General features: G+C 37.5%; 1 protein-coding gene across 3 annotated transcripts in view; it reads right to left on the bottom strand.

Moving 5' to 3' along the window:
* The window catches only part of XPOT (exportin for tRNA), a 177,562-nt gene that overhangs the window by 22,672 nt on the left and 136,490 nt on the right, over positions 1-18,400 (bottom strand). For all 3 annotated transcript variants that reach the window (XM_044915375.1, XM_021678687.1, XM_021678685.1), the window contains 11 exons: positions 18,189-18,322; positions 13,157-13,239; positions 9,848-9,904; positions 9,085-9,154; positions 7,873-8,091; positions 5,485-5,669; positions 5,216-5,384; positions 3,826-4,062; positions 2,084-2,122; positions 1,888-1,950; positions 805-929 (listed from right to left, as the gene is read on the bottom strand). In XM_044915375.1, coding sequence (XP_044771310.1) covers positions 805-929; positions 1,888-1,950; positions 2,084-2,122; positions 3,826-4,062; positions 5,216-5,384; positions 5,485-5,669; positions 7,873-8,091; positions 9,085-9,154; positions 9,848-9,904; positions 13,157-13,239; positions 18,189-18,248 — 1,307 coding nt within the window. In that variant the 5' untranslated portion in view covers positions 18,249-18,322. The remainder of the gene's footprint in view (positions 1-804; positions 930-1,887; positions 1,951-2,083; positions 2,123-3,825; positions 4,063-5,215; positions 5,385-5,484; positions 5,670-7,872; positions 8,092-9,084; positions 9,155-9,847; positions 9,905-13,156; positions 13,240-18,188; positions 18,323-18,400) is intronic.

Genomic DNA, 18,400 nt, shown 5'->3' on the forward strand with positions numbered 1-18,400 from the left:
AGATTTTATTTATTTATTTGAGAGAGAGAGAATGAGAGAGAGCACATGAGAGGGGGGAGGGTCAGAGGGAGAAGCAGACTCCCTGCCGAGCAGGGAGCCTGATGCGGGACTCGATCCCGGGACTCCAGGATCATGACCTGAGCCGAAGGCAGTCGCTTAACCAACTGAGCCACCCAGGCGCCCAGCAATTATTAATTTTAACAGGCAACAAAATTTACACCACAAAAGTAGAAATAACTGATGTGATCCATTTCATTGTTTACATTCCAAAGAGCAGTGTTTCCCCACAAGGATCATGATAAATGGAGATAACAATGATATGGATGGAGCTATAGTGTATTATGCTAAGGGAAATAAGCCAGTCAGAGAAACAAATGCCCTATGATTTCACTCACATGTGGAATTTAAGAAACAGAACAAATGAACCAAGAAGAAAAAGAGAGAGACAAACCAAAAAAACACTCTTAACAATGGAGAACAGATGGTTACCATAGGGGAGGTGAGCAGGGGGGATGAGTGAAATAGATGAGGGGGATTAAGAGCACACTTATCATGATGAGCAATGAACATTGTATAGAATTGCTGAATCACTATAATGTACACCTGAAACTAACATAACACTGTATGTTAACTATACTGGAATTAAAAAAAAGATAAATGGAGACAAGTGCATTGCTTCAGAGATACATATAAAATCTTAATAAGTAACAAAGATTAGTAAATTATGTGATTCATTTATTGTAGAACATCAACACAGAGAAAAGGAAAGAGGCAGATTCGTTACAAAAACAGTAACAAACTTACTGCAGTGTAGAACTAAAAACTCTGCGCACAGAAGCCAGCAGTAACTCTGGTGAAACTTGAGCAAGCCTGTCCAACAATAACTTCAGTTGTTTTCTATATTCTACAAACATGGCTTCATCTTCACCCTAAGATATATTTTAAAATTCTTATTTTAAAATTTAAAAGACCTTAAAATTCATGTAAATGGTTAGTTTTCATATAGTTTTCTGCATTTCTAAAGTTAATACGTGCTTTTTTCATTGACATTTATTTACACAGAAAAACTTAATATGTTTAGTAGCCTTTCCTCTACTGCCCACAAATAAGCATTTATGAACACAGCCCTACATCTCAAAAAGCCTAGAGCCAAAAACAGTATAGGGAGGAGGTTAAGGACAAGAATCTAGAGCCAGAATGGGTTCACGTTGGGCTTTATGAAAACTTCACCACCTTATTCATACTCTTCGTTTCTTGTAATACCTTATGAATGAAGATATATATAACAAGCCTGGCTCTTTGTAAGTGCATAATGCATTGGTTATCATCACCATTATCTTTTTACAGTCCAAAGTTTTTGAATGCCTCAGGTGGGCAACTGAACACTTAGCATGTTGCAAAACAGTATAAGCGATGCTTGAGTTGATAGAAAGCACCTGATGATCCTTGTGCTTGAGGATAAACTGACTCACTGGCAACCCTGGACAAGACTTATAAATGGAACAAGTCCAGAGAGTTAAGTGACCCATTCCCACTCTTCCACAGACACTTATGATCTGAGGTCCACTGACCTGGCCTCAACTCATCACTCTTATTAAATACAGAGATATGATCACCAATGATACTGTCAATATTTTACAAAGTTCAATGCTACAAAGTGTTTTAAAAAGTGACAAAATACCAAAAAAGGTATTTTCTGAAGGTATTATGAAGGCTTATGAAGCTTCTATTAATTTCACCTAAGGCTGAAGTCAATGATAAACAAGAGTGATTGTTCAAATACTTCTTTGTTTTAAAGGACTCTAAAATAATCAAAACTTAAAATGTTAACTTGAGGTAAGTAAGTAATGAATTAAAACTGATTTCTCCCTAATGTAAAATTCTTACCTCATTTTCAAAGTTATATTCTTCATCGTAAGTCAGTTTTTTCATAACGGCCAACATGATTGCCTAAAATTAAGAATAAAATGTCTTTTGTCAGTTTCCTCTAACTTGATATACTTTGAAATTAAGCTGTATTTCAAGAGACAGACTGCAGATACAGATTCTGATATCGGTTCATAGGCAAAAAGAAGTCAATTACCTCTACATTAGCTTTTTGCTGATCTGAGAGCACTGGAAGCTGTTAAAAAGTAAGCAATAATTTATTAGTTTTCCTAAAGTTATACTCGCTTATCAAAATATTTTTATTTTCTAAGATTTTATGTATTTGACAGGGAGCACGAGCGGGGTAGGGGGTGGGAGAAGGGGAGGGAGAAGCAGACTCTCCGCTGAGCAGAGAGCCTGACAGAGGGCTCAGTCCCGAGACCCCAGGACCATGACGTGAGCCCAAGGCAGACTCTTAACTATGTGAGCCACCTAGGCGCCCCTCAAAATATTTTTCTAATCAATGAAGATCTTTTATTTTATTTTATTTTTAAAGATTTTATTTATTTGACAGAGAGAGACACAGCGAGAGAGGGAACACAAGCAGGGGGAGTGGGAGAGGGAGAAGCAGGCTTCCCGCCAAGCAGGGAGCCCGATGCGGGGCTTGATCCCAGGACCCTGAGATCATGACCCGAGCCGAAGGCAGACGCCTGACGACTGAGCCACCCAGGCGCCCAATGAAGATCTTTTAAAACATGCACACGACTTCTGTGGAGGAAGGTTTGGCAGTACCTTTCTATATTTCAAATGCACCTAAGACCTAGCAATTTCATTTCTACTAAATAACTTGACATGTAGATGAATTTCAACTTTAAGGATATTTATAATATATTCACCAAAGAAGTTTGTAAGACAGTAAAGTATGGTATTCCCTTGTTTTGTTTTGTTTTTAAACATTTATTTTTTTTTTCTGAGAGAGAGAGCGCGAGTGAGCATGAGCGGCAGGCAGAAGGAGAGGGAGAAGCTGACTCCCCACCAAGCAGAGCTTGGGATCACGACCTGAGCTGAAGATAGATGCTTAACCGACTGAGCCATCCAGGCACCCTTCCCTTGTTTTCAAACAAGGCAAAAAAAGCTAGAGGTCTGTTAAGAGATACACAGTGGGATTACCAGGAGTCATTTTAACTTTCTTCATATCTTTCCCATTACCTAAAATTTCTTAAGGTATGTAGGCAGACGTGTGTTACATTTATAACAATAACACAGAAGCTAATATTTTAAGCTTGACTTGATTTAACTAATCAAATGTAAGTAAAATAGGAATGGTTTTCTCATCTAATGACATAATGGGAAATTACTAATTTTTAAAAGGCTACCAGTCATAATATGGAGACTGCTACCATCTACATTTTAAGTTCTTATTGGAAGCAACTAAGAGAAATTTTTTAATTGTAAAAAACTTTATACGAAATGATGTATATGTAATTAAAATAATGAACAATGTTTAACAAAATTTCTACTATATTTAAAACAAACACAGGGGCGCCTGGGTGGCTCAGTCAGTAAGTGTCCAACTCTTGATCTCAGCTCAGGTCTTGATCTCTGGGTCGTGAGCCTTGGCCTGCGCTGGGCTCCACGCTGGGTGTGGAGCCTACTTAATAAAAAAGGAAAAGGAAAGAAAAGGAAAGGAAAGGAAAGAAAAAATAAATAAAAACAAAAACAGATTCAAAATGAAAAAATAACCTAAACCTGTAGCTAATTCGAAGCTTGTTAAAGTCTAGTGAATTTTAGAACCTGGCTATTCCCATTTTCTGGCTAAGAAGTTGAGTTGGGGGTGGGGGAAATTTTGTTAGCTAATAGAATTAGGGGTATTTTCTTCTTTTCATTTTTCCTGTATTTTCCAATTCTCTATGGCTCGTCTATTATCTACTGGGCAAAAAGATTAAAACAAGGACTTACCTGTTTCAAAATATGAAGATAATCGTAACAGAATCCAATAATGTTAGAAGAGATGTCATCATCCTCATGAATTAGTAGCTGCAGCATCAGCGCCACTTTTGTTTCAATAGCTTGTAGTGCCTCTTGAGCATTCTTGATATCCCCATTCTTAATTAATTTAGTCCAACTAACTATCAATGACTGTCCCATTCCATTTACCAGCTTAGAAAATCTGGCTAGAAAGTCAACATCTTCTTCCTATTAAGCAATCAAGAGACCTCAATTTAAAACCACCCACATAAAAAACAAAAAAACCCACCCACATAAGAGTAAGAAGAAAAACTCTAAACTTTAGTATGAATCAAGTGCCAATTATAAACTAACAGACATTTACCCATTCTACCATCTTGACTGAAAAATTCTGGAATTTAAACTCTACTATTATCAACCACTTGTACTCTTCCAAGCAACTCTTTTTAATGGTTATAGACCTGTAGATATTGCCAAGTTTATAAAAGCTTAAAAAAAGAGATCTGTGGTTTCAAAACCTTCCTTCTAAACTGCTCAAGTTAGTAAATATGCTGTAATAGTTAATGTCATAATACAGTATGTGTAACAATTTATAACAATTTGAGCCTTAACTATGCTGCAAGAGATAGAACTGCTGTTACAACTACCTGCCTAAGGTCATACCAGTGTTAAGAGTCAGAACTCAAACTTCAGATTGTTTTCATCAATTACCCTTATGATGTTCTCCTATAGAAAGAGATGTTACCTTCGTCATTTTAGATCTTTTACCACAGACTAAATGAGACAATTATTAGCAACGTAAGAAAACGCTACTATTCTTCTGTCAGCAAGGACAATCCTAGAGCTGTATTACTCACAGAACAGCAAAACAAATATTTCTTAGTAATTTTTTTATCACTGTCACAGGTAAAATAAAAATCTTCAAATTGTTTCTAAATTACTTCCCACACTCAAGAGTCTTCACTCTGTTGGGGCTAAACTCCAACAGCTCAAATGAGTAACAATTCAAAAGTATGGTGAAAATGTAACATTTATAACTAAACCTAGTTTTGATCAAAATGCACTGCCATGTATATAGTACAGTTCCTTGCCACTGAAAGTACAGACCAGTAGTATGAGCATCAACTCGAAGTTCGTTAGAAATGCACATCCGCAGGTACTACCCTAGACCTTCAATTTAAGAACAGGTATAATCTACTGTCCAGGCCAATGCTACAGATAACATCAGGGCTTTCTGGATACAATGTTTCCTTATAGTCAAGGAGAGTTTACCATACTAAAAAACAAAAAAACAAAAAAACAGAAAAGAGAAAGAAAAAGAAAGCATATTTAAATTAGTACCTGTCCTACTTTGTTCTACTTCATACATAAATTTACTGACCTGGTCAATGCTGAAAAACCCAGCAGACTGTAACACTTGACACAAAGACTCTACTAGTTTCATTTTATCAACAGGATCCATTCCTTTATTTACAATTTCAAATAAACAGTCACATGCTTCTTCCCGCAGAACTTCTATTGACATATGACCTAGCAGCATATTTATAAACCTGGCAATAGGAGGAAAAAATTGTTACAATGTTTTCAAACTCATGAGTTTTATATACTGTATTTTGTAGGTTTCTATCTTTAAAGTATAGGTATACTTACCTATCATTGGCTATAAGGGATAAGTCTATCCAAGAGACATAAGCCCCAACTACTTCAAGGCACTGACATGTCACTTCTGAATTAGTATACTGGTAATTTTGTAAAATTTGGTACCATGATTCCACCAAGTTTGGAATGCACTGCTCCCTCATGGTATCTTTTATTAGAGTATTCCTACGGGCCTCCTAAAAAACAAAACAAAACACCTTATGTGCAAAGTAGATTATCACACAAACTAATTTTTGACATCTGACTAGCTGCACACAGTAATTTCCTCACAATTAAACTTCTAGACTTGTTAACACATTCCCTGCCACTATTTCCTACTTATCAACTCTAAAATCATATCCTGTGATTCTTTTAATTTCCTTTTTCCGTTGTATTCCTCAGAGCAGATTTAATTTCTTATTAAACACAAACTATAAATAAGCATTACTTAGAAATCTAAAGCATATGATAAAAAGTACTTCTCAATATTATGCAAACATGATATTTAAACTACTTAAGAGAATGTAAATTGTTTTTTTTTTTTTTTTAAAGATTTTATTTATTTATTTGACAGAGAGATAGCGAGAGCAGGAACAAAGCAGGGGGAGTGGGAGAGGGAGAAGCGGGCTTCCCGCCGAGCAGGGAGCCCGATGTGGGACTCGATCCCAGGACCCTGGGATCATGACCTGAGCCGAAGGCAGATGCTTAATGACTTGAGCCACCCAGGCGCCCTGTAAATTGTATTTAATTACAAGAAAATTTTTTTTAGTTGACACAAGATGTTAGATTAGTTTCAGGTGTACAACACAGTGAATCAATATCTCTATAAATTCTGCAAGAATGGCAATAATTTATTTATTTATTTTTTCGATTTTTAAAAAAGATTTTAAGTAATCTCTATACCCAACATGGGGCTCAAACTCACAACCCTGAGATCAAGAGTCACATGCTCCACTGACTGGGCCAGCTGGGTGCCCCAAGAACGGCAATAAATTTTTTATTTTATTTTTTTTTTGAGAGCGAGAGGAAGAGAGAAAGAAAATCTTAAAAAAAAAAAAAAAGATTTTATTTATTTGAGAGAGAGAAAGAGAGAGTGTTATGTAAGCGGAGGGAGAAACAGACTACCCCCTGAGCAGGGAGCCCGACACAGGGCTTGATCCCAGGACTCTGGGATCATGACCTGAGCTAAAGGCAGATGCCTAACTGACCGAACCACCCAGGCACCCTGAGAGAGACTCTTAAGCAGGCTCCACGCCTAGAGCAGAGCCCAAAAGAGGGCTTGATCTCATGACCCTGAAATCATGACCTGAGCTGAAATCAAGAGTTCAACGCTTAACCAACAAGCCAGGCAGGCACCCCAGGAATGGTAATAATTTAAATGCATGATAATAACCTTTAAAGTAATAAGTATGTCTGACATATAATGACCTTAAATTATTATACACATTTGAATCAAGCAATTTCTTTTTTTATCTTTTCTTTTTTCTTTTTCAAATCAAGCAACTTCTATTGTGTTAAGAATACAGAGAAAGTTACATCGGATAATGAATAGAGAAAGACTAAGGTGACGGGCTTTATGACTGAGAATACAGAAGAAACTAGCAGATTCATAAGCAATGATTCCTGCTCAGTCAGGAACTATATAGCAGTAGTAAATACAGACCACATTTCTCCAGAAATTCATAAATCAGAACCACTTTGTGTATTTTATTGGAGAAAGTGCTTTCATAGTTAAAAAAATCTAAAGTAACACTCTAATTTCAACATACACTTGGGGAAAAAGAAGCCCAGTTCAAGTTCCTTTGTAGAACAAAATTCAAAATGTTGGGTGAATTTAGAGGCATGTGGCTGGCTCAGTTGGTAGAACATGTGACTCTTGATCTCAGGGTCATGAGTTCAAGCCTCACAATGGGTGTGGAGCCTGCTTTAAAAAAAAAAAAGGTAAGTTAGGTGAATTTAGAATTCTTTCTTTTTTTAAGATTTTACTTGAGAGAGAGAGCATGCACAAGCAAGGCAGAGCTGCAGGCAGAGGAAGCAGCAGGCTCCCCGCTGGGCAGAAAGCCGACGCAGGGCTCAATCCCAGGACCCTGGGATCATGACCTGAGCCGAAGGCAGATGCTTAATCGACTGAGCCTCCCAGGTGCCCCTGAACTTAGAATTATTAAGAAAATTTGAGGGTGCCTGGCTGGCTCAGTTGGAAGAGCATGCGACTCTTGATCTTGGGGTTGTAAGTAAGAGCCTCATGCTGGGTATAGAAATTACTAAAAAAAATAAACTTAAAAAAAAGCCAGAAAGAACAGAAAATCTGTCTCCAACGAAAGACTTCCTCTTTTTATTATGTGCCCATCATCTCCTACAAAATCTACATTAAAAACTAACAATTAATGGGAAGTTACTTGCCTCTGATGTATGCACCACATCACGATCCACCAACTCTGAATCAATGGCCATGAGGATTCGGAGGTACAGATCTACTCCCCTTGGATTTAGGTCCACTACTGAGAGAATGTCAAAAAAAAACTTGGGCCACCTAGTGAGATATTCTGTAACAAAAAGCAAGGCGAAGACTTGGGCTGCTTTATTTCGTATAAAGGTCTTCTCTGGTTGGGGATTCAGCATCTGACAAAGAGAAATTGTCCATGAAATTAAATGTAAGTTGGAAAGTCTCAAACACACTGTTTTCCTATTTACCATCAATAGGCAAAAACTCACCAAGCCTCAACATGGTCTAGATTAGCTGTGCAACAAATATGCGGGAAAATTACCAAAGTATTTAACTGATTACCCAGATGGAAAACAAACAAATGTGCTATGTTTATTTCTTATTCTTACACTTTTAAAGAAAAGTTTCACGTGCAGAATTCTACTAGTTTTTGGTTCTACTAGTCAAATTGGTTCTACTAGTTAAATTGTTTTTCTTGTTTGCCCTTTAAGGAAAATAAAAATTCTAGCTACATAACCACTTTATATGTTAAGATTAAAATTAACAAAAAAGAACAACTTGTGAATAAAGAACTCTAACAGCTCTCTTGTAAAGGGCTCTTTGTGAAGAGGCTGTCCAGAAGGGTTCACCTTTAGGAGTGAACAAAAATCTGTTTTTGTCAAGTAGTTAAAAACAAACAAACAAACACCACCACCACCACCAACAAAAACCCCACCTTAAAACCAAGGTTTCAACAGTGTGTCATGGAAAGCATGAAAGTTTCAGTTATTGATATAATTTTAAATTATTGGTAGGGCGCCTTGGTGGCTCAGACGGTTAAGCGTCTGCCTTCAGCTCAGGTCATGATCCCAGCGTCCTGGGATCGAGCCCCGCATCGGGCTCCCTGCTCAGCTGGAAGCCTGCTTCTCCCTCTCCTACTCCCCCTGCTTGTGTTCCCTCTCTCTCTGTCTCTGTCAAATAAATTAAAAAAAAAAAAAAATCTTTAAAAAAAAAAGTATTGGTAAGTTTTCATATACCCAAGATTTCTGAAATCAGCACTTTCTAAAAAAGCTACGGGATCAAAGGGAGGATAAGTGATCAACATTTTTGAGGTAAAGTTCTAAACTCTTGCAAAACTAAAAATTTAATTATCTAGTAATTTAAGGTACTGAGTGAAATTACTATTTTACCTGAGCTTGAAGCCAAGATATGAGCGTCTCCCTAATTAGTTGTTGTTGAACAGTAGTTAGCTCTGAGTATCTGTTCAAAATAGAGAAGAAAAATAATAACGGCTACATTTGGTGTCTGTGGTTTAAAAAGTAACAGACTCATATTTTTGAAAGGGAAAATTTGTGTATCACTCAATTACTTAAAATTTCCTAAAATAAATCAATAATGCTTCTCATCATGGCTTTAAAGAAAAGGTAGGGGTGGGCCTGGCAGGTAGTGTCATTGATATTAGTTTGATTTGTGGTCCAGTTCATGTTAAAACAAAATGACAGTTGTGGAATTTCTCAAATGGAAATGTGTCTACATTTTGAGGTCTGTGGCTTACAGAATAAATCAACAGGCAAACGAAGGGTCCTCTGAGCAGTGATTCACCATTTCTGCTTATTTAAGGCAGGGGTTCTAAATCCGAGTGGCCATGCTGCCACTAACCTCTAACAGAGTTGGCATGTAGAAACAGGTCTGGTGTTGCTAGATCTTCAGATTTTTCCAGAGAAGCTAGAAATGAATTTTTTCTGTGAAATGTCTGGATTTTTTTATGTAACCAATTAACTCAGTATTTTTACAACACTTTGGGATAAATCAAAAACACGTCTATAAACTGGATGTGTCTCATACACTCTCAATTTACAGCTTGTATTATGATTTTCCCAAAGAGAGAAAAACTAATTTAAAAATGACCTCTCCCCATAAATTTCAGAGTCAAAACAGTGAGAAAAGCCTTACTTGTATTTAATTTGATGTTCTAGTACTTGAAAGCAGAAAAACTTTATGTGATCATCACTGAAAAAGAAAAGAAAATCAGATAAGCAGAATACAATTTAGAGAAAACAAATCAAAAGTAAAGTACTAGGTGAATCACAGTTGAAAAGCTTCTCAAACAAGACCTCTGGTTTACTTTCTACTTATCGATCTCATTTATCATACTGTTTAGAACTTAAATATTACTCCACACTCAATAGGTCCATTAAATCTAACAAGCAAAAAAATGAAAAAAAATTGAGATGCACCTTAAGTATACTGCTTTGCAAACAGAAGGAATTTCCCTAAATTCTAGATGTTAGGATTACTGAAACCACTCCTATACTTTACAACAGAAAGGCTAGGTGTAAAATGACAAATGGTCACACAGCCAGAGACTGAGTCAAATCAGTGATGGTGAATGAAATCATACCTAAAATCCAATCCTACACAGTTCCATTACAGCCAAATCCAAATGAGCAGGGTCACTCAGACTGGTAGTTCAGCCTCAAAATTTATACAGAAAACCAAGTTACAAATACACTGCCCTTATAAGAAGGGAGCAAAAATCAGATCTAACAATTATCTACTCTCAAGGTCTCTACAGGGGTGATGCAGAGTTGCAGTGAGCCAGCTACAATCTCTGACAAAATCTCTTTAGTAAACAACAATCAGTTCATCCAAGACAGTTGGCTTGGGCAAGGCTTAGTCATGGAAGAAATTTTTGATATATAAAGCTAACTGGTCAATATAAGACGAGACAATATCTAAACTTAGAATACATGAATTAACTAAATAAAATAATTTCACACACAAGAAGATGAAATTTAATCTTTAAAAGTTTTAAGTTAGGTTTAATTAGCACCTCTTCCAAGAACTTAGGGTTCCTATTCTTTTTTTTTTTTTTTTTAAGATTTTATATATTTGACAGAGAGAGAGACACAGTGAGAGAGGGAACACAAGCAGGGGGAGTGGGAGAGGGAGAAGCAGGCTTCCCACCGAGCAGGGAGCCTGATGCGGGGCTCGATCCCAGGACCCCGGGATCATGACCTGAGCCAAAGGCAGGCGCTTAACGACTGAGCTACTCAGGTGCCCCCAGGGTTCCTATTCTTAACATAGATGACATTGAAGCCTTAATGAACTATACAAGACTTATATTTTCCACTCAAAAATAAACTGTAGGAATCCTTTAATTAAAAGCCAGATCTAGGGCGCCTGGGTGGCTCAGTCGTTAAGCGTCTGCCTTCGGCTCAGGTCATGGTCCCAGGGTCCTGGGATCGAGTCCCACATCGGGCTCCCTGCTCGGCGGGAAGCCTGCTTCTCCCTCTCCCACTCCCTCTGCTTGTGTTCCTGCTCTCGCTATCTCTCTGTCAAATAAATAAATAAAATCTTAAAAAAAAAAAATAAAAGCCAGATCTAAAAAAAGCCAGATCTTATATACTCCCAGGCATATATGTTCTCAAAATTAACTCTCACTAAGGTGGAGCACTTGATTCTGACTGTAAAAGGTGGCAAGTATGATAGCCATAGCACGCTGAGGATGCCAGCTAGAAGCCATCACTAATACCCATGAGCGTCTATTCCCACCAGCGAGTTGTTTATTAGTCAGCTGTGTTTCCCCTAAGCCTTACTATGTCAGTTGTAGGTCTTTTTTAAATAACTTCATTAACTACTATATAAACTAATGAAATGAGGGGCGCCTGGGTGGCTCAGTCCATTAAACAGCTGCCTTCGGCTCGGGTCACGATACCAGGGTCCTGGGATTGAGCCCCACATGAGACTCCCTGCTCAGCGGGGAGCCTGCTTCTCCTTCTCCCTACTGCTCCCCCTACCTGTGCTCTGTCAAATAAATAAAACCTTTAAAAATAATAAACTAATGAAATGAATGTGAGAGTGCCTGTTTTTGTAAAAATTAAGTTGAATGCTTTAGAAAGACTTCATAGAAAGTCATATTACAAAAAAGAAAAACCTCAGAACACTAATTCAAAGGGATACATGCACCCCTATGTTTATAGCAGCATTATTTATAATAGCCAAGATACAGAAGCAGCCCAAGTGTCCATCAACTGATAAATGGCTAAAGATGTGGTATATATATACAATGGAATATTATTCAGCCATAAAAAGTGAAATCCTGACATCTGCAATGACATGGATGGAGCTAGAGTGTATAATGCTAAGTGAAGTAAGTCAGTCAGAAAAAGACACCCTATGATTTCACTCGTATGTGGAATTTAAGAAACAAATGAGCAAAGGGAAAAAAATGAGAGAGTGGGAGACAAATCAAGAAACAGACTCTTAACCACAGAGTACAAACTGATGGTTACCAGAGGGGAGGTGGGTGGGGGGATGGGTTAAGTACATGATGGGGATTAGGAGTGCACTTGTTGTGATGAGCACAGGATGATGGTTGAATCACTGTATTATACACCTGGAACTAATGTAACACTGGGTGTTAACTAACTGGAATTAAAATAAAAAAAATTTTTAGGGGCACCTGGGTGGCTCAGTTGTTAAGCGTCTGCCTTCGGCTCAGGTCATGGTCCCAGGGTCCTGGGATCGAGTCCTGCATCGGACTCCCTGCTCAGCGGGGAAGCCTGCTTCTCCCTCTCCCACTCCCCTTGCTTGTGTTCCTGCTCTCGCTATCTCTCTCTGTGTCAAATAAATAAATAAAATTTTTAAAAAATAAATAAAATAAATTTTTTAAAAAGGGAAAAACCTTGTGCATATTTGATGTGGGCTAGATAACCAGAAGACTTGGAGAGGTGGAAGAAAATAACCATAAAAGTCTAGGAATTTGCACTAATTGTTCCTCAATCCACAGAGACCCAAAGTGGAAATTGTAGAGGATGGATCATGGGTGTGATCAATCTAAGAATGATGAAGTGAATGCTAGTGGAATATACATAAAGGAAAGACCTTGGTCCAATATAAAAAAAACTGGCAACTGAATGTTTATATACTTTAAAATAAAAACAGAAAATATATACAATTCATGATTACTGACTTTGCCAACTTTTTAGAAAACCAACTATCACTTTCCATCAGAAGTTTTTATTGTACTGTATTCCCGCTGGGATCTGCTGTCAGGTACACAGCCTAAGGTAAAGTCTAGTTTTACTGAAAAGTTAATCCTGGAATGGCCAAATTACTAGTTTACTATTTTTCTCATTTCTACACTGAATGTTTTTCCAAAACACAAGCCATAAATGTTTTTATGAAAACATTTTCCAAATACAGGTCCCACAGAAATTTAAATTCCTCTAAGTCATGCAAATTTTGTTTTATAATTACCTGTACGTCCTCTGGGCTAGAGCTTCTGCACACACTTGCCAGGCATCTGGGGAAATCTTTAACTGCTCAAAATATGCCAGGGCCTGTAAGATTGCAAAGCCGTAAATGCATTTAGAATAGTCAATCTCAGTGCCCAACTGATATTAAAATATTCTAGGAGTAGCAAACAAATAACAAATCAGTCAACCTGAAGAAAAATAGCTAAAACACTGAATTCTGGCTTCTGAATAAGTGCAACTTATCGTTCCTAGAAAAAAGGTTAAGTAAAAAAACAAATTCCATCAGTTAGATACTCAAATCTGTTTCCTTACAGCAAAGGAGACAACACAAAAATGTCCTGCAGACCTCAATGGGTAATTATGATTATTATGACAAAAAATACACAAGTACTTTTCAAGTGCTATGCTACTGAGGCATATGCAATTATAAAATAGTATATAAAGGGCATTTTTCCTATTTAATAACAAAATACTATTAAAGAGGTGATTATAAAATTAGAGTCCATGGGGTGCCTAGCTAGCTCAGTTGGTGGAGGGTGCGACTCTTGATCTCAGGTTCGAGATCAAGAGAGTGTACAGGATTACTTAAAAATTTTAAAAATCTTAAAAAACAAAAAACAGGGGTGCCTGGATGGCTCAGTCAGTTAAGCGTCCAACTCCTGGTTTCAGCTTAAGTCTTGATCTTAGGGTTGTGAGTTCAAGTCCCATGTTGGGCTCTCTACTGGATGTGGAGCCTACTTAATTAAAAAATTAATTAATTGGGGCCCCTGGGTGGCTCAGTTGTTAGGTGTCTGCCTTCAGCTCGGGTCATGGTCCCGGGGTCCTGGGATCAAGCCCCGTCAGGCTCCCTGCTCTGCAGGAAGCCTGCTTCTCCCTCTCCCACTTCCCCTGCTTGTTTTCCCTCTCTTGCTGTGTCTGCCAAATAAGTAGATAAAAATCTTTAAAAAATAATAATAATTAATTAAAAATAAAAATAATAAAACTAAAAATAAAATCTTTAAAAAAAAACAAACCCAAACCAAAATTAGAGTCCAACTGCATGAATATGAATTTTGGAAAAGTATGAATAATTGAAAACCTTTAGGAAATGTTTCTCATTTCATGAATTCAGGGCATTGTTATAAAAGTAAGTATACTCTAGGGGCGCCTGGGTGGCTCAGTTGGTTAAGCGTCTGCCTTCAGCTCAGGTCATGATCCTGGTGTCCTGGGATCGAGCCCCGAATTAGGCTCCCTGCTCCACGGGGGGCCTGCTTCTCCCTCTCCCTCTGCCTGCCACTCCCTCTGCTGTGCTATCAAATAAATAAATAAAATCTTAAAAAAAAAAAAAAGAGTAAGTATACTCTAGAATGGATGCAGCACCAAGTCCATGTGCTCTTTACCAGATTGTTGGGAAAATGGGAATGACTTCTGCCACTCTTTTCCATTAGCATGTTGCAACTGGCTTCAATGACAGATGCAGATGTCACATATGACAATGGACAAATAGTAATCCTAATAACCTGTAAGAAGTATCTCAGTCAAGAAAATTACACAAAAACAGTGCTAGATAATTTTAAAGCAATTGATGTACTGATCAAACTTTGAAATGAAGTAGAAAGAACATTAAGCATTAGAGGAACCTAATTTTTTTAAGGGGGGGGTGGGAAAGGGCAGAGGGCAGAAGAAGGAATCCCAAGCAGGCTCCACTCCCAGCACAGAGCCCAATGGAGGGCTCCATCTCACAACCCTGAGATCATGACCTGAGCTGAAATTGAGAGTTAGACACTTAACCAACTGAGCCACCCAAGCGCCCTAGAGTAACCTAATTTTAATTAGTAAATATTTTTTTAAACTGTGGTTTGTGCCCCACTGGTGATGAAATCAATTTTAATATTTTTTAATATATATATATATTTTTTACAATTTTATTTATTTATGTGAGAGTGAGAGAGACAAAGCACAAGAAGGGGGAGGGTCAGAGGTAGAAGTCGACTCCCCGCCCCAGCAGGAAGCCTGACATGGGACTCGATTCCGGGACTCCAGGATCACAACCTGAGCCAAGGGCAGATGTTTAACTGACTGAGCCACCCAGGCACCCCTGAAATCAATTTTATAGGTCTTGATCAGCAATCAAAAAATGACAGAATATCAGAGTGCACTGCACATAATAAAAATAACTATTATTTTGTGTAAATTGTTTTAGTTGTGTGTACATATACTATATATATAAAAAATATACTTATATATGTCTGCCTGTACACACAAAGTCAAGGTGTAAAATTTTTTCCTTTAAAGCAAAAAAGCTCTATTACAGTTATATGAATGAGGGAATGGGTTTTCATATGTGGTTTCACTGGCTGCTCCCACTGATAAAGAACCAAGTAAATGAAGGTAAGTAGATGAAGATCACCAAATACTATGTTAAATATAAATAATGGTTATCTTTGGAAATTAAGAACAGAAGAACACAGGCGACAACCCAGTTGTTGTCTAACAATATTCCATGAAACCTAGGGTTTCTTTTAGGAACATTTATTGTCCCATTTAAGGGCAAGGTGGAAGTCAATCATGTATGCTGCATTACCACCTAATATTTCACTTACCAAAAAAAGAAGGGGGGGGATTCAGCTGCTAGAATTATCACTGACATACCGTTTTCTTTAAATAATAGCAAGTTTTAAGCCAAAGACATTGATTCCATTAAAAAAGTGAAAATAACCTGAGAGTTTTCAGGTTTTAAAGTCTTTGCATTCTGAATGTATGCATTTTTAGCATTTTCATTTTTTTAAAGGATTTATTTGAGAGAGAGAGAGCATGGGTGGAGGAGCAGAGGGAGAGAATAGAGATAATCTCAAGCAAACTCTCAGCTGAGCATGCAGCCCCAATGTGGGGCTCGATCCCTCAACCCTGTAATCATGACCTGAGCCGAAACCAAGAGTCGGAAGTTCAACCGACTGAGCTACCCAGATGTCCCATTTACTAGCATTTTTAAGTGAAATTTTGTGGCAATTATGAACAAGTCAAAGCTTTTATCACCTTTTCCTCTATTTCATACCTTTTCTCTAACGCTCTGTTGCCTCTAAGTGGCAACAGAGTCACTTTAGCTACTGTCCCTGTAAAAAAAAAATGAACTATAGCCAGACAACTGAGAATTGGAGTTGGCAGACAGTTATGATCAAAATGATTTAGTGTTCCACTACTCTTGATTTCCAACATCAGAACTATCAGAATTCCCTTTCCTTAAGATTCCTTTTTATCCTACTTAATTCTGTTACTCAGGTTGGCTTAATGGGATATCAAATTAAGCCTGAATTTGGATGCTTGACATAAACCTGTAACTGACAGAACTCGTTTTTATTGATAAAAAGCATAATTTTATATTAAGACCACTAACAATGCATTGGATTTACTTTTCTGAAAAAGAAGATCATTGCACATTTAAAAAATCTGTTGGATAGTGGTATTTAATAAAAAACAAATGATTTCCATAAAGGATCATTAAAGAAACAACAGAAAAGGCTATTTAATAATTAAACAAATAGTAAAAGGTTATAGCCATGCAATACCAAGGTAAAAATCTATGATACTTCAACTATGTGACTAAGGCTTTGAAGGTAGGTAGCTTAAACTCCTACATAAAGAAATTTGTCTACACACAGAAAACATGGATTTTAAATGTCTTTTGATGTCCTAACTAGTTTGTTAGGTATCTTGTAACTAGCCAGATTATTTAAATCTCAATTCTTGTTATTTACCTTTATGCAGATGGTTGGTTACTTTATGCGGATGGTTGGTTACTTATGTAACAGCAGAGGCATGGAACCATGTGAGAAACTACTTGAGATTTTTTTTTACTTAAAAAAAATTTTTAAGTAAAATTTGGGCACCTGGGTGGCTCCGTCGGTTAGGTTAAGCATCTGCCTTCGCTCAGGTCATGATCCCAGGGTTCTGGGATCGAGTCCCGCATCAGGCTCCCTGCTCAGCGGGGAGTCTGCTTCCCCACCCCCGGCTCATATGCACTCACTCCCGCACAATCTCTCTCTCGCAAAAATAAATAAAATCTTAAAAAAAAAAATTCTCCTTAAAAGGACAACAAAAACTGCAATAATATTTAGTGAGACTGTTACCCTCATTTAGCTCATTTATAAAAAATATCCTTTGCTATGAGAAGTAGAAAGAGAAAATGGTTCTCCTTCCACTTACCCTATATTTCAAAACACCCACATCTTTAAAAAAACTTAATTATAGGCTTATTCTTTTTTTTTTTTTTAAGATTTTATTTATTTATTTGACAGAGAGAGACACAGCGAGAGAGGGAACACAAGCAAGGGGGAGTGGGAGAGGGAGAAGCAGGCTTCCTGCCGAGCAGGGAGCCTGATGTGGGGCTCGATCCCAGGACCCTGGGACCATGACCTGAGCCGAAGGCAGTTGCTTAACAACTGAGCCACCCAGGCGCCCTATAGGCTTATTCTTTAAATTCTTCTTTTATCGTTCAGCTATAGCCATGATTACAGGTATAGCCTACATTGTGTTTAATTGTTTATATTTGCTCAAATATCCCAGCACCTCATAATGGATTCCTTGTTATCTAATCATTTTATGTAACCTAAGACATGGCATATCATAACCTCTAATTTACATGTCTGCCTGGACTAAGTAACAAGGACGCTAAATATCACTAACATGAAGGTTAAACAACTTGTCCAGACCAAGCCAGGAAATATAAAGATAAAATATGCATGTCTGCCACTATGGAAAGTTCCTCGAGCAATCCTTTGCACTGCAACTTTTAAATAATTAGAAATAATGACTGATGTGACATAAAGAGCTGCCTTGAATCACATGAGATTTTAATACCTTTGCTGAGCCAACTAAAAAGAACATCAATCACAATGCTCACCGTTTCTGTATTCAGAATATATTCAAGTACCTCAAATTTGTCTCTCTTCATTTCTACTCAAATGAAACCTTTACCATCAAATGTATTTTGTTTTTAAATTCAAGTCCTCTAATGCAAATCTGTGGTAACAATCTTTAAAAAATGATTAACTTACCCTTTGTCTGAAGTCTGAATCAGCATTGGGATTTAGCCCTAAAAGAGCCTGTTCATCCATCCCTGCTGCTATTCTTGGAGTTTTCTGATTACAATAGGCGTGCCCTCTGATCCCACAGAAGAATCCACAAACATCTGCACACACACAAAAAAAGATCAAAGAAAACAATACTTGATACAAAACCAATGCTTATCCAGAATATCGTAACAAGT

This window comes from Neomonachus schauinslandi, chromosome 5, assembly GCF_002201575.2.
Source record: "Neomonachus schauinslandi chromosome 5, ASM220157v2, whole genome shotgun sequence".
Taxonomy (NCBI): Eukaryota; Metazoa; Chordata; class Mammalia; order Carnivora; family Phocidae; genus Neomonachus; species Neomonachus schauinslandi.